The 17,401-nt window shown below is 42.1% G+C and overlaps 1 protein-coding gene across 1 annotated transcript; it reads right to left on the bottom strand.

Moving 5' to 3' along the window:
- Positions 1-2,571: 2,571 nt before the first annotated feature.
- Positions 2,572-11,319, bottom strand: LOC309824225 (peptidyl-prolyl cis-trans isomerase FKBP4-like; the record flags this gene model as incomplete). The annotated part of the gene is given in 3 exon segments (XM_082656938.1): positions 2,572-3,264; positions 3,268-4,198; positions 11,291-11,319. Coding segments are annotated over 3 exon segments (1,653 nt in total).
- Between the last annotated feature and the right edge of the window lie 6,082 nt (positions 11,320-17,401).

Below are 17,401 nucleotides of genomic sequence, written 5' to 3'. Positions count from 1 at the left end.
CGCCACCAGGGAAGCCCCCTAGACAAACACTTTTAATAGTCCTCCACCTCCTTGACAAATTAGAAGGGTCTAGATTTTCATAAAGTGGGGAGCCCTGTCAAAACACTTCTATGTTTGCATTTTTTTCCAGGTAAATGTCACAATACCCATAGGTCATACTTAATTTTGGATTCTTATCTAAAGTTGCCTTGAAATAACTGGTAACATGGCAAAAGCTTTTCTCAAGGTATGTAACATTTAACCTTCAAACTTTGGCTGAAAACTGAAACCAATGCGAGTTTTTTTTTTTTAATAAATTTATTTATTTATTTATGGCTGCGTTGGGTCTTCGTTGCTGCACGCAGGCTTTCTCTAGCTGTGGCGAGCGGGGGCTACTCTTCATTGCGGTGCGTGGGCTTCTCACTGCGGTGGCTTCTCTTGTTGCGGAGCATGGGCTCTAGGCGCTTGGGTTCCGTAGTTGTGGCATGCAGGCTTAGTTGCTCTGTGGCATGTGGGATCTTCCCGGACCAGGGATCGATCCCGTGTCCCCCGCACTGGAAGGCGGGTTCTTAGCCACTGCGCCACCAGGGAAGTCCCCAGTGTGAGCTTTGATAGAATAAAAGGGAGAGAGAGGAAGAGGGGAAGGAGTGGAGGGGGAGAAAGGAAACACATTAAGTAGAGGACAATACCAGGTTGCTAAAATGTGATTTTTGCATTTGATTAAATCATATTTTATCAAAACCTACTTTTCCAGTTTTAGTTATGATTCACAGTGTTATCTGTGGATCACCGTCATGACCACATGCACACACGCTATGGATTACAATCAATACAAATGACGCAGGTTGCATTTCGAGTCTTCAGAACTTCTGGTTTGGCAGTTTGCCAGCTTTTCAGGCTCCGCATAAAGGAGAAACAAAATTTCTGCAAAAGCATTTCTTTCAAGAATTTTTTTTTTTTTTTTGCGGTACGCGGGCCTCTCACTGTTGTGGCCTCTCCCGTTGCGGAGCACAGGCTCCGGACGCGCAGGCTCAGCGGCCATGGCTCACAGGCCCAGCCGCTCCGCGGCACGTGGGAATTTCCCGGACTGGGGCACGAACCCGTGTCCCCTGCATCGGCAGGCAGACTCTCAACCACTGCGCCACCAGGGAAGCCCAAGCATTTCTTTCAAAAACATGGTCCAGACTTGCATAGAACCATGGAATTTGCTAGTCAGACTACTTAAGAAATGCAACTTTTTCTGTTTTGTGCAGTTTTGCGTTTGTGCTAAAATGGTTGGCCTGTACAGAGTGTATTTTTCCCCATGTGTTCCCTGAAGCGATGAGTTAAATAAGACAAGCTGTGGGCATGTTATGGTCTGATCCTGTGACTCATGTGTTGGCAGTGGTCGTGTAAACAGAGCTACTGTGTCTGAAGGTGATGGGTAGCTAGTTAACTTCCTGACAGTTCAATATGAAAACCAACTTTAAAGACTTTCAAAACAAAGACTATAACAAGGATTTGATTTCTCAATCTTTGAATCTCGTTATGAGATTTTTTTCATTGAAATAGAAAAAAGATCTAAACTTCAAAATCAAATATACAGTATTTGGGGTTTTTATTCCTCTGCCCCAGTCCATCCTTTTAATTTTTCAAAGTTAATTACTCTTATCTATTTCTGGATTTCCTACATTGTAGATTCCTCTAGGATATTAAAAGTCTATTTTCTTTTTTAATCACAGCTGTCCTATTGCCAGGATACATAAGAGTGCTTGTTTGTCCAGAGCCCGTATTTGAATTTTATCCACTATCCCCGTAATGTCGTATAACAGCTAACTGCTTTTTCCTAGCCTAAGATACCCAGAGTTATGAATTACATTTAGTTGTCATGTGTCTTAAGTGTCCTTTTATCTAGAATAACACCCATCAGTCTTCCTTTTTCTCTCGTAATGCTGGCAGTTTCAAAGAGCACCTATTATTTGTAGAACGGCCATCAATTTGAGTTCCCCTGATGTTTCCTCTGATGAGATTCAGGTTATACACGTTGTATAAGCAAACAGATGTGACATTATATCCTTCTCAGGGCATCATATCAAGAGGCACTCGATGTCATTTGTTCCATTATTGGTGGTGTTGGCTGCAATCATATGGCTGTGATGGTTCTGCCAGGTTTCTCCACCGTCAAGTCACTATTTCCTCCTCGGCTAATTAATACATAATTTGAAAATAAATGTTTTAAGGCAATGTAAATATCCTTTATTCCCCAAACTTTCACCTACTCTAAGCATTCATCGATAGCTTCTGCTTAAATCAATTTTTATTATAATGGTTGCAAAATGGTGATTTTTCTATCGTTCCTCCCACATTTACCAGTTGATATTCTAAAGGAGTAAGACTTCCTCCCCCACCTCCCATTTGTTTAGTTTTAATTAATTAATTAATATATATATGGATTCATGGACTCTTACTGAATTCAGTGTATACACTGAATCTGTTACCATCAACATCAGGTTTCTTTCTTCAATATTTTCACACTTAAGGATACACGTTCTTTCTTTGGGGGCACCTTTTTTGGTTTTTAGAAAAATAAAGGTCTAATTCACTCAAAATTCTTCAGTTTTTACAGAACCAACAGGGTGGAGTAGGGTAGGGAGAAGCGGGGCAGGCAGCCGGGAGCCGGGCTGGGAAAGGCCACACTTCTGCCTCCACCTGAGGCTGGCCCCCTGCCACATGGTTCTTCTGCCCGTCCTGCACCTCCGTGTCAACAGGCTGGTCTCCTGCAGCGACCATGGCCTTGGCCTTGCTCTCCTCCCCAGCTAGCCTCTCAAATATGTTGTCATAGAGCTTCTTCTCCCATTGGAGCTCCTTGCGGATCCGCTGCTGGGCCTTGGCAGCTCTGTGGTTGGGGTAGAGCTGCAGGACCTTCTGGAAGTCAGCCCATGCCAAGTCAAAGTCGTTCACCTCCAGGTGGGCCTCTCCCTGGTGGAAGAGGTCCTTCTCATGGTTGCTGTCCGGTTCCAGGGCCTTGTTACAATTTTCAGTGGCAGCAGAGAAGGCTTGCAGCTTCAGATGACACATGGCCAGGTTGAGGTGCGAGGCCAGCCGAAGGGCCTGTGTCTTCTGTGCGTCCTCATTAGAGAAAGCCGACTCAAATTCCAGCCAGGACACGATCTCGTACCGCAGCAGAGCTTGTTTGTACTTGCCTTCCTGGAAGTCCACGGTGCCCCACTCCTTCACTGTGGTGCTCTGCTCCAGCTTCTCTGAACTCATCTCCTGGGACTCCTTGGCCTTCCCAAAACTCTTGAGTTATACTTCATACTTCAGCTCAGCATTTGGGGGGATCTGGAACTTTTCCTTCCCAACACTGCCAAAAGCATAGCTGGGCTTGAGATACACAATGGGATGTTCTCCTTTTTCCTTGCGCTGAATGACTTTCTCCACCCCACAAGGCAGGTCCACACACTCGGCCTCGCCGACCTCCCGGCGGTAAAAGATCTGGTCTCTGGAGTACCTTCCAGTGCAATCTCCCCGATGGCGCCACTCCACCTGGAACACAAGCGTGGCCTTGGGAGGGATCTCGAGAGGGCTGCCCGCCGAACCGTAGGCGTATTCTGGCTTGCAGGGGATGTGGCACACTTCCGCCTCCTTCATGGTCGCTACAGCAATATCCCAAGCCTTGATGACTTCCCCTTTCCCCAGGTCGAAGGATAATCTGTCCTTGCGGTCCAGGCTGGAGTCGAACTTGCTGCCATCGAACAGCCAGCCCGTGTAGTGGACAGAGACTCGGTCCCCGATCATGGGCGTCCCTGTGTCTGTACCCTCTTGCTTGAGGACCTGAAGCACGTCCTCATCCTGCTTGGGGCTGATGTCCACCCCCTCAAGGGACAGCGGCGCCGACTGAGCCCCACTCTCGGAAGCCTTCGTCCCCGAGGCGGTCTTCGCGCCGTTTCCCGGGCAGCGGGCGCAGGAGGCGGGTCTTAGGCGGCCCGGGCAGTGATTGGTCCCACCGCCGCGGAGGGGGCGGGGGGAAGAGGCTAGGAGGAGCCGGCCTGCGGCGAGGGACGCGGGTTGGGGAGAACTTTCTAGAGACGGCGGCTGGTTCGGGCTTTGGCGTTCCTTTCTGCGAAAGGTGGTTTCTCGTTCGTTCCTCCCGCCCTCCGCCTGGCCCCGCCCCGGTCCTGGGACCCTGGGAATCCCGGGCCAGCCCTCGCCCCCACCGCCGCGTCCCCAGCCCGTCTCCCTGGGAGTGGTTTTACCTCAATCTTATCTTTCTTGTGCATTTTTTTCAGAACCCCTTTGCTCTCTGTGAAGTTGACTCTCCTGGAATTTGGTGCTTCTTTTCCTACTTACAGGTAACCTGCAGTGTATAAGATTGTCTGTCTTCTAGTTATGCCAAAGGTGTGTTTTGTGTGGTGTTATTTATTCTTCTTGTCGTTTGGAGGTTGTTTGAAGAGATTTTGCATAGGCAGCTGCCATTGCCCCAACTGCCCAGGACTCTTGGATGCAAAGACTTTTAAAAGCTGTCATTGAATTTCCTGTGATGAAGAGGAATTGTCTTTTGCATAAAATGATAAAACTTGAGAAGCTATTTTTTAGTATAATGTGAAAACTTAATGACATGGATCATAAGAAAATACAAAGAGGGAGAGGCAATATTCTCTCAAGAAATAAAGAACAGATGTTAGGAAAAGAATGGTGAAAAGAGTGAGAATTGAGGAGAAAGGAACAGAGAAATGGCCCAGTAGCATGACAGACGGCCATGGAGGAAAATGGACAGTGAGACAGTGTTGAAGGCAGGTCAAAGGATTATAAAGATTGAGGATGTTTAATACTAAATGATAACTTTTTTGAAGCCACGTAAATACACTTCTGTCATTGCAAATTATAAGTTAAACATATTACAATGGGTCAGAGTTTGTAGGAGTGTTGAAGCGAAAGCTGTTGCTTTCTGTGTCTCGGTTTGTCACAGAGCAGGGGACAGAGAATAGTTATAGGGGATCAAATGCCAATGACATCAACAGTCCAGGGAGGCAGGTAGGCAAATCCAGAGTAACCGTGAAGGTATTAACACTGGGGAGTTCTCGGAAATCTTGTTGAGGGCACTAGATTCTCACAGAACACGCGATACACGGCTTGACACAATTTTGCCTGACTTTCAAAGGTTGAGATGTCCTCAATAAACATATTTATCACACTGTGAGGTTTGGTTCTATAATCGACATTGTAGAGCATCTCTTTATGAAGTCAACACCTATCTATGATGTGTCAACCCCATGCCAGGTACATTCTCAGAAGTGGAAATACGATAAGAAACAGAGTGAGTACAAATCCTGTCCTCATGAAACTTTTGTTATAGTGGAGGAGACATACAGTAGACAAGACAAACAAATAAAATGTGTATCATGTTATATTTGATGGCTCTAAGAGCTAAGGAGAGAAATAATGCATGGAAGGAAATGTGAGGGATAAATGTGACATTTTAAGCAGGGTGGCCCCCAGGAAAGCTCACATTGAGAGAATGTGAGTTTTGAGTGAAAAAAGAAAGACATGAGATAGTTAGCCACATGTGTATCTGAGGTATATATGGTAGAGGGAATGTCAAGTGCAAAGGCCCTGGGGTGGGAGTGTGCCTGTAAATTAGGGGAATGTTAAATAGGCCAATGTGCCATGAACAGAATGAATTAGAGGAAAGAATTAGGACACGAAGTCTGAAAGGTAACGGGGACCAGATCATGTAGGGCCTTATAAGTCCTAGTAAGGACTTTGGCTTATGTTCTGCTTGAGACGGAAAGTCTCAAACCTTTATAGGGAAGGTTTTGAGCAAAGGAGTGACATGATATGATGTACATCTATCAGGATTGTCCTGGCTGCTCTTATGAGACTAGAGTGTGTTTTGGAGCTGGGGAGGGGGCGGTAAAGTTGACCAAGTGCAGGACTAGGGAGACCATCAGCAGGTTATTGCAATAATTCAGTAAAGAGATGATGGTGGCCTGGGCCAGTGCCGTGGTAGTTCGGAGTCTCAGATTCTAGACATATATTGAAAAAGGAGCTCACAGGCTTCACATGGGGGGTGTAACAGAAAGAGAGGTGTCCAAGAGGACCTCAGGAATTTTGGCCGAGTAAGCGAAAAAATGATGAATTCCTTTACTGAAATGGGGAGACTGTATGAGGAGCTATTTGGGGAGGGATTATCAGGAACTCAGATCTGCACAAGTGTGGTTTGAGATGCCTGCTGGACCTCGTAAAGGAAGTGTCAGGAAGTTAGGTGTGGGTTTGGGTGTGTGGGTTTGTGGTTCAGCATGTAGGTGGTATTTTTAGGCAGGGAACTGGTTAGGACCACTTAGGGAGAGAACGTGGATAGGAAAGGGAAGAGGGCTAAAGAGGGCTGTGAGACACTCTAATATGTAAAGGTTGAGGAAATAAGAGAGAACCAAAATGGCATCATGGTATCCTGAAAGTCAAGAGGAGTTTGTTTCAGCTGACTCTAGTTATAGAATCCAGTGGGGCAAGGAGTGATTCACCATGAGGCCTGGCTTTTTCACCATGAGGACTGCTTCAGATCAGGGTGCAGCAACATTTTGAAGCAAGAGAACATCTTTTTAAAAATTTATTTATTTATTTGGCTGTGCTGGGTCTTAGTTGCGGCACGTGGGGTCCTCTTTGCCTCGTGTGGGATCTTTAGTTGTGGCATGCAGGATCTAGTTTTCTGCCCAGGGATCAAACCTGGGCCGCCTGTATTGGGAGCAGGGAGTCCTAACCACTGGACCACCAGAGAAGTCCCGTGAGAAGAACATCTTTATAACACAAAGGTCTAAATTTCGATTCCATGGACAAAAGGAGGCTCATTGGGTGGTTGGAGTTTCAGGGAGCACACAGGACTCCGAATTCTGTATAATTCCATTTCAGTTCTCTAGTGGTCAGTTAATCCTGACCCATATGTTGTATTATGTATGGTTAGGAATATGGACTATGGAATCAGTCTGATTGCTTTAACCGTAGCTCCACCATTACCAGCTATTTGACCTATGGCAATTTACTTAAATTCTCTGTGCCTTTGTTTCCTAATCTGTGAAACAGAGAAGACAATAATACTTAAAAGGATTCTACTGAATGTTAAATATGATGATACAAATATAGCACTTAGCATAGTGCCCTGAACATAGGATTTTCTAAGTGTCAGCCATGACGATCTTTTTTTTTTCTTTCAGTTTGTTTATTTATTTATTTATGGCTGTGTTGGGTCTTCATTGCTGCGCACGGGCTTTCTCCAGTTCCAGTGAACGGGGGCTACTCTGCATTGTGGTGCGCGGACTTCTCATTGTGGTGGCTTCTCTTGCTGAGGATCACGGTCTCTAGGGCACACGGGCTTCAGTAGTTGTGGCTTGCAGGCCCTAGAGCACAGGCTCAGTAGTTGTGGCAGACGGGCTTAGTTGCTCTGCTGCATGTGGGATCTTCCTGGACCAGGACTCGAACCCATGTCCCCTGCATTGGCAGGCAGATTCTTAACCACTGTGCCACCAGGGAAGCCCAGCCATGACAATCTTTATGAGACTTGGCTGAGGGAATTCAACTGATATTATGATCTGACAGCCCACAGGATAAATCTTTGGCCACTACAGCCCTGCAGCTGCCTGAGCTAAAGAATCATTTTGAATGGTTTTAGAAAGTCCCTGGGTTTCTGAATGTCTTTGAGGTGAGCCAAGAATTTAGGCTTTTAAACTCTTGGGTGAATGGATATTTTTCTGTTTACATTCTATTTCAGAATTGAAAAGGGTTATGATTTTTTTTCATTATAGGAGTGATATAGTTTATTGTAAAAAAAAGTTATCACTACAGATACATGTAAGTAGAAAGGAAAAATAATACAAAAGCTCTTTACCCTGAGCTAACACTGACATTGGTGAATACCCTGTCATGCATCTCTGTGTATATCCATGAAGCTTTGTGGGTCTGCCTCTTGCTGGGGGCCCCCAAAACTCCATGCCCTGTTCTCTCATCTTCAAGTCTCAGCCTCTCTGGAACAACAGGATCCAAGTCCTGTTTCAGAATCCTCTTCTCTTCAATAAACTGTCTAGTGACAACAGATTAACCCTTCTCACCCTCGGTCTTTGTAGTCTGCATGCACTTCATGGATTCTATGGGCTGAGCAATTCGATCCCCCAAAGCCTTACCCCAGGACGTACTTCATTCTAGAATACCACAGGCTTACAGATTTTCCTCCTAACAACTGTTTGTTTATAACTTTTTTTTTATACCATCTCTTAAAAAGTTTACCTCTTTGTGAATGACTCCTTTCTTTTTTAGTGCAATGACTATTTTTTCCCCCAAATGTGCTAAAGATATATACTACAAGAAGGAATATTTCCACAGTATATTTTCAAAGATATATTCATCCATAGACTGACACAACAGTTGAGTGTCTGAGAATATTGTATAGAATATTATATAGAACAACATTTAGATGAATTCAGAATTGTTCTTTGTGAACATACGCCAAGGGAAAGGGGGTGACTCATGAGTCTGTTCTGTGCAGGTGCTGTTTCTGTTCTTTAAAGAACTCTCATGCACAAAATTTTGGTGTTCTAAAAGTGGTTTCTATGGTATAAGATAATTTTGCAGTGCAGTTTGACATTGACAACTAGTGAATAAAATGGCGCAAAAGAAGAGTATCCCTTCCAAAGAATGGCTGCCTCAAACCCTTCCTCCACTACTTGCCATCCGCGTCCTTGTCTGCACTTCCTTTTGTGGTGAGGATACTAAATCTTCATTGCACTAATTTTTAAATAAACTACTTTCAGTTTTTATCATTATGTAAACTTGTTTTCATTGTGCAATTGATACATCTTTCTATCAAGTGAAAATTGTTTGGGTGTCTTAGTTTGGGATGAAATAAATCATAATTGTTCCATTGAAATTCATAACAATTAAAAAAATTTAAGGGCTTTATATTTAGCGGCAAAGTTTTCAGGAATGAATTGAAGCTATCAAGAAAGGTATAGATGCATTTATTTAGCTGTTTCACCACTGTTTCCCATGGGCTGCCAGATTCCCATTCAGGAATATTAAGGAGACTGCCTCTCTATATTCTCCCCTCAGTTGGATAGTAAATCCTAGATTCCCCACGTTTTCATTTCTTGAACCCCTCTTCCTATCATTCATATCTGTATTAGGATTTTTTGCTCATAAGAGAAATCAAATCTCTGTGTTATGGCAAAACTGGGACTTTCTGGAATAATGCAAGGGGTTCAGAGAATTGAAGAGAGCCTGACAGATGGAATCAAAGCTGCAGGTGAGTCTGTTTTGGAATTACAGACCAGAGCTGCTGGGACCACGGCCACTGCTTGGTTGTGGCTGGTGCCATTGGGTCTAATTTTTGCACCATGAATCCTAATCATCCCTTACTCATTGTCTCATTTGGTCCAAATTAAAACTAGTAGGTTAGACAGTCCACTGATTGGGACCCTTGTGCCTGGGTCCCAGTCATCAGTGTGTGAAGTGTCTTCTCCCCTTTGGATTCTGTAGTGGGAGGTTGGGTACCACCTCTTTTCACTATTGTAGCCATGGGGGCTTCTCCTGAAAGAGAAGAGATTTTACTTCTTCAAATCTTCACTCTCAATTCTGGGTCTTTGTACACACACTACACTATCTACTTTAAGCATCTTCTTCCTTCGCCTAAAGTCTATTATTTTTCATTCTTAGTTGGCACTTCCTTCTGGAAGAATAAGGCCCCAGTCTTAGCATTTGTCACCAGGTAATTGTCTATTTGTATTTCTCACGTGACTGCACGTTGCCCAGAAGTGTGGTTTGCATTTTTGCTTGTCCAGCACTGTATTCTCTGTGAACAGCAGTGTCAAACACATACTTCTGTTTATATTTGTTCCATAAATGAATAAAATGTTTATTAAGACCTTGGAGAGATAAATTGGAATAGTAAAAACTTCCAGTTCTTTCTCTGGATTAAGTGTGATTACCTGGATTAGGAAACTTGTAAGGAAAGGAAACCCTAACTGTGAATATCGTCTCTAAATCCGTTTGCAACTGACTTTCCCCATGTCTTTCTTAAGCTCATACACTGATTTTCATTGTGAAATATCCCGTTTTTCCAGTTTAATATCTTTTGGTCCAAAAGATCCCCAATGCAGAGCAAAAATATCTATTACTGTATTACTAGCATGAAGCCAAGTTCACAATTTAAATAATTATATGTATTCAACAGAGTTTCTCAAAGAACTTTCTCAGAAATTGCAATTCAAGAGATGAAAAATATTTTTATAAGCTGACACATTTAATTATCATTTTAGATAAATCTATTTTGGAGTCTGATATTTTTGTATTTATTTCACCAGTATGATCCAGACTCAATGTGTTTACTGGCAACAGAGTCCAGGGATTATACTCCCACATTGAAACAATAATCATATTGCAATGTCAGTGCTCTTCATAATGCATTTCCGTCAACATTTATTTGGCACCAAGTATGCACCAGCTACTAGAAATAGAAAAATCTCTGGGACATTAGGAATGCTAAGTAGCCTTGCTTTGGGATGAATAAAATAGGGTATGGTCTGCCCTTCAGTGGGGTGAATCTAGAGTGGGGTAATGTGACACTGGGTCATCTTTTGGGGTCTCAGTAAAAATGGTGCCAGTCACACCCCAGCATGGGACGTTGATGGCCACTTTTGTGGGGAGATGGTATGAGTAGGAAGCAGAAGCGGCAGCAGCAGGGATAAGGCATCTCAGCTTCAGGTGCCTGCCCATGAGAGTCCGGAGCCAAAGGAGGAGGGGAGGGTCCAGCAGCAGAGATGGATGGCTCTCATAGGAGAACATCGAGGCACAGCTTGAGACTTTAAGTAAGTGTAGTGTCTTATTCACATTTCCAGTGAACGTGAGAATCAGGGCGAACTTACTTGTACCAAACTTGTTACTTCACAGTTGAAACACTAGGTTGTAAGGCTCTGCAAAACACAAGTTATTATTGTTGTTTTCTGAGGACACTTCCCCCTGAAGTTATATGCTTTGGATTATATGCCATAGATATTTTTTAATTCTGTGATTTTATTTATTATTTAAAAATTTTTTTAATAAATCTTTATTGGAGTATAATTGCTTCACGTTACTGTGTTAGTTTCTGTTGCACAGCAAAGTGAATCAGCCGTATGTATACGCATGTCCTCATATCCCCTCCCTCTTGTGTCTCCCTCCCACCCTCCCTATCGCACCCCTCTAGGTCATTGCAAAGCACTGAGCCGATCTCCCTATGCTATGCTGCTGCTTCCCACCAGCCAACTATTTTTTACATTATGTACTGTATATATGTTGATGCTACTCTCACTTCGCCCCACCTTTGACCGCCAACCCCATGTCCTCAAGTTCATTCTCTATGTCTGCCTCTGTATTCCTGCCCTGCCACTAGGTTCATCAGTACCTTTTTTTTTTTTTAAGATTCCATATATATGCGTTAGCATATGGTATTTGTTTTTCTCTTTCTGACTTACTTCACTCTGTATGACAGACTCTAGGTCCATCCACCTCACTACAAATAACTCAATTTTGTATCTTTTTATGAATAATATTCCATTGTATATATGTGCCACATCTTCTTTATCCATTCATCTGTCAGTGGACACTTAGGTTGCTTCCATGTCCTGGCTATTGTAAATAGTGCTGCAATGAACATTGTGGTACATGTCTCTTTTTGAATTATGGTTTTCTCAGGGTACACGCCCAGTAGTGGGATTGCTGAGTCATGTGGTAGTTTTATTTTTAGTTTTTTAAGGAACCTCCTTACTGTTTTCCATAGTGGTTGTATCAATTTACATTCTCACCAACAGTGCAAGAGGGTTCCCTTTTCACCACACCCTCTCCAGTATTTATTGTTTGTAGATTTTTTGCTGATGGCCATTCTGACTGGTGTGAGGTGATACCTCACTGTAGTTTTGATTTGCGTTTCTCTAATAATTAGTGATGTTGAACATCTTGTCATGTGCCTCTTGGCCATCTGTATGTCTTCCTATGTGAAACGTCTATTTAGGTCTTCCACCCATTTTTTAACTGGAATTTTTGTTTTTTTGATATTGAGCTCCATGAGTTGATTGTATATTTTGGAGATTAATCCTTTGTCTGTTGTTTCATTAGCAAATATTTTCTCCCATTCTGAGGGCTGTCCTTCTGTCTTGTTTATGGTTTCCTTTGCTGTGCAAAAGCTTTGAAGTTTCATTAGGTCCCATTTGTTTATTTTTGTTTTTATTTCCATTTCTCTAGGAGGTGGGTCAAAAAGGATCTTGCTGTGATTTATGTCATGGAGTGTTCTGCCTATGTTTTCCTCTAAGAGTTTGATAGTGTCTGGCCTTACATTTAGGTTTTTAATCCATTTAGAGTTTATTTTTGTGCATGGTGTTAGGGAGTGTTCTAATTTCATTCTTTTACATGTAGCTGTTCAGTTTTCCCAGCAGCACTTATTGAAGAGGCTGTCTTTTCTCCATTGTGTAGGCTTGCCTCCTCTCTCATAAATTAGGTGCCCATATGTGCGTGGGTTTATTGCTGGGCATTCTATACTGTACCATTGATCTATATTTCTGTTTTTGTGCCAGTACCATACTGTCATGATTACTGTAGCTTTGTGGTATAGTTTGGAGTTGGGAAGCCTGATTCCTCCAACTCTGTTTTTTTTTCCTCAAGATTGCTTTGGCTATTCAGGGTCTTTCGTGTTTCCATACGAATTGTAAAATTTTTTGTTCTAATTCTGTGAAGAATGCCATTGGTAATTTGATAGGGAATGCATTGAATCTATAGATTGTTTTGGGTGGTATAGTCATTTTCAAAATATTGATTCTTCCAATCCAAGAACATGGTACATTTCTCCAGCCGTTTTTGTCATCTTTGATTTTTTTCATCAGTGTTTTATAGTTTTCTGTGTACGAGTCTTTCACCTCCTTAGGCAGGTTTATTCCTAGGTATTTTATTCTTTTTGTTGCGATGGTAAGTGGGAGTGTTTCCTTAATTTCTCTTTCTGATTTTTCATCATTAGTGTATAGGAATGCCAGAGATTTCTGTGCATTAATTTTGTATCCTGCAACCTTACCAAATTCATTGATTAGTTCTAGTAGTTTTCTGGTGGCATCTTTAGTATCATGTCATCAGCAAACAGTTACAGTTTTACTTCTTCTTTTCCAATTTGCATTCCTTTTATTTCTTTTTCTTCTCTGATTGCTGTGGCTAGGACTTCTAAAACTATGTTGAATAAGAGTGGTGAGAGTGGACATCCTTGTCTTGTTCCTGATCTTAGTGGAAATGCTTTCAGTTTTTCACCATGGAGTATGATGCTTGCCGGGGGTTTGTCATATATAGCCTTTATTATTTTGAGATAGGTTCCCTCTATGCCCATTTTCTGGAGAGTTTTTATCATAAATTGGTATTAAATTTTGTCAAAAGCTTTTTCTGCATCTATTGAGATGATCATATGATTTTTATTACTTAATTTGTTAATGTGGTATATCACACTGATTGATTTGCATACATTGAAGAATCCTTGCATCCCTGGGATAAATCCCACTTGGTTATGGTGTATGATCCTTTCAATGTGCTGTTGGATTCTGTTTGCTAGTATTTTGTTCAGGATTTTTGCATCTGTGGTCATCAATGATACTGGTCTATAATTATCTTTTTTTGTGATATCTTTTTCTGGTTTTGGTATCAGGGTGATGGTGGCTTCAAAGAATGAATTTGGGAGTGTTTCTCCCTGTGCAATTTTTTGGAAGAGTTTGAGAAGGATTGGTGTTAGCTCTTCTCTAAATATTTCATAGAATTTGCCTGTGAAGCCATCTGGCCCTGGACTTTTGTTTTGTTGGAAGACTTTTAATTACGGTTTCAATTTCATTACTTGTGATATGTCTGTTTATATTTTCTAATTCTTCCTGGTTCAGTCTTGGAAAATTGTACCTTTCCAAGAATTTGTCCATTTCTTCGTGGTTGTCCATTTTATTGGCATATAGTTATTTGTAGTAGTCTCTTATAATCCTTTGTATTTCTGCAGTGTCAGTTGTGATTTCTGCTTTTTCATTTCTAATTTTATTGATTTGCGTTCTCTCCTTTTTTTTCTTGATGAATCTGGCTAAGGGTTTATCAACTTTGTTTATCTTCTCAAAGAACCAGCTTTTAGTTTTATTGATCTTTGCTGTTGTTTTCTTCGTTTCTACTTCATTTATTTCTGCTCTGATCTTTATGATTTCTTTCCTTCTACTGACTTTGGATTTTCTTTGTTCTTCTTTCTCTAGTTGTTTCAAGTGTAGGGTTAGATTGTTTATTTGAGATACTTCTTGTTTCTTGAGGTGAGATTGAATTGCTGTAAACTTCCCTCTTAAAACTGCTTTTGCTGCATCCCATAGGTTTTGGGTCATCATGTTTTCATTGTCATTTGTTTCTATGTGTTTTTTTATTTCTTCTTTGATTTTTTCAGTGATCTCTTGGTTATTTATAGCACACTGTTTAGCCTTCCTGTATACGTGTTTTTTATAGTTTTTTTCCTGTAATTTATTTCCAATCTTATAGCATTGTGGTCAGAAAAGATGCTGGATATGATTTCAATTTTCTTAAATTTTCCAAGACTTGATTTCTGACTTAAGATGCGATCTATCCTGGAGAATGTTCCATGTGCACTTGAGAAGAAAGTGTATTCTGCCACTTCTGGGTGGAATGTTCTATAAATATCAGTTAGATCTATCTGGTCTCGTCTATTGTGTCATTTAAAGCTTGTGTTTCCTTATTTATTTTCTGTTTGGATGATCTGTCCATTGATGTAAGTGGGGTGTTAAAGTCCCCTACTATTATTGTATTACTGTTGATTTCTCCTTTCATGGTTGTTAGCATTTGCCTTATGTATTGAGGTGCTCCTATGTTGGGTCCATAAAAATTTATAATTGTTATATCTTCTTCTTGGATTGATCCTTTGATCATTATGTAGTGTCCCTCCTTATCTCTTGTAACAGTCTTTATTTTAAAGTCTATTTTATCTGATACGAGTATTGCTACTTCAGCTTTGTTTTGATTTCCGTTTGCATGGAATATCTTTTTCCATCCCTTCACTTTCAGTCTGTATGAGTCCCTAGATCTGAAGTGAGTCTCTTGTAGACAGCATATATATGGGTCTTGTTTTTGTATCCATTCAGCCAGTCTATGTCTTTTGTTTGGGGCATTTAATCCATTTACATTCAAGGTTATTATTGATATGTATGTTCCTATTACCATTTTCTTAGTTGTTTTGGGTTGGTTTTTGTGGGTCTTTTTCTTCTCTTGTGTTTCCCGCTTAGAGAAGTTTCTTTAGCATTTGTTTTAAAGCTGTTTTGGTGGTGCTGAATTCTCTTAGCTTTTGCTTGTCTGAAAAGCTTTTGACTTCTTCATCGAATCTGAATGAGATCCTTGCTGGGTAGACTAATCTTGGTTGTAGATTTTTCTCTTTCATCACTTTAAGTATATCCTGCCACTCCCTTCTGGCCCGCAGAGTTTCCGCTGAAAAATCAGCTCATAACCTTATGGGGATTCCTCTGTATGTTATTTTTTGTTTTTCCCTTGCTGCTTTTAATATTTTTTCTTTGAATTTAATTTTTGTTAGTTTGATTAATATGTGTCTTGGTGTGTTTTTCCTAGGGTTTATCCTGCATGGGACTCTCTGTGCTTCCTGGACTTGGGTGACTATTTCCTTAACCATGTTAGGGAAGTTTTCCACTATAATCTCTTCAAATGTTTTCACAGACCCTTTCTTTTTCTCTTCTTCTTGTGGGACCCCTATAATTCAAATGTTGGTGCATTTCATGTTGTCCCAGAGGTCTCTGACACTGTCTTCAATTCTTTTCATTCTTTTTTCTTTATTCTGCTCCTTGGCAGTTATTTCCACCATTTTGTCTTCCAGCTCACTTATTCGTTCTTCTGCTTCAGTTATTCTGTTATTGATTCCTTCTAGTGTATTTTTCATTTGAGTTATTGTGTTGTTCATCTCTGTTTGTTCTCTAGTTCTTCTAGTTCTTTGTTGAACATTTCTTGTATTTTCTCAATCAGTGCCTCCATTCTATTTCCGAGATTCTGGATCATCTTTACTATCATTACTCTGAGTTCTTTTTCAGGTAGATTGCCTATTTCTTCTTCATTTATTTGATGGTGTAGGTTTTTACTTGCTCCTTCATCTGTGACATACTTTTTTGCCATCTCATTTTTTTTTTTTTTTTTTTTTTAATGAGTGGGATTCTGTTCCTGTCTTACTGGTTATTTGGCCTGAGGCTTCCAACACTGGAGTTTGTAGGCTATTGGGTAGAGCTGGGTCTTGGTGCTGAGATGAGGAACTCCGTGAGACCTCACTCCGATGACTATTCACTGGGGCCTGAGGTTCTCTGTTAGTCCAGTGATTCGAACTAGGAGCTCCCACTGCAGGAGCTTTGGCCTGACCCCGAGCTCCTTAATCCTGCAAGCCATGTGAGGTGGCCAAAAACAAATTTTTTTTTATTATAAAAAATAAAATTAGACTAGGAAACTAACAGATATGTTAAAAGGATAAAACTAAAAGTATAGATGGATGAACAACCAGAGAGTACATCAGTACCACAACAGTAAAAAAGAGGAGGTGGGAAAAGAAAGAAAGAAAGGGGGGAGGGCAATGCCTTGACTGTGGAGGGCGGGGCCTAAGTAAGGAGCGAGTTTTGGGTGGTGGGCAGGGCCAATGCTCAGGACCCACAGGGCTGGAAAAGGCCCTGCGGGCTGTGGGGAGTGAGGCTTAAGCTCAAGGGACAGAAGAGGGCCGGGCGTGCCCCCCACTCCTGGTCTCAGAGGGCAGGGGACCTCACCTGGGAGCCCAGCAGGCTTCCTGGGCTCTAGTGGTGGGACAAACACCCTCCTCTCCTCTCCTGCTCCTCTCGTCTGGGGTCTGGGGGGCCCCTCCCGCCTGCCTCTCCTGATCTTCCTGGCCTCCCTCCTATGTCCCCAGGACCAACGTGGCCGGGGGTGGGGGGGTGGGAGGGCCTTGGAGGGCAGGGGATCAGCCTGGGAGCTCAGCAGGCTGATTTTTTTTTTTTTTAAATAGAAAACATCCTTAGATCCTTGCTCTTCCCTGTGCCCAAGTGGGTGGGGCAGTCGCCCTCTGCTCCTCTCTGGCTCCTCTCGGAGGGCCCCTCCCACCTACCTCTCCTGATCTTCCTGGCCTCACGGGCAGTGATCCTGTCTGGCCTCCACTTCTTCTCCCTGCTCAGTCCCCATACGTGCTACTGGTTCACTTTGGGGTTCCTCCCGTCTCCTTGGGTGTTAGAGTTCCCCACCAGCGGCCAGCAGGCGCCCTAGTTATGGGGAGACACTAAGTCCATGTCTTCCCACACTGCCATCTTGACTCTGCCTCTAATTTATTTATTTTTATTGAAATATAGTTGATTTACAATGTTCTGTTAGTGTCAGGTGTACAGAAATA

This window comes from Grampus griseus (genome assembly GCF_964374135.1).
Source record: "Grampus griseus genome assembly, chromosome: 6".
Lineage (NCBI taxonomy): Eukaryota > Metazoa > Chordata > Mammalia > Artiodactyla > Delphinidae > Grampus > Grampus griseus.
This window is presented reverse-complemented; position numbering and strand designations above follow the sequence as displayed.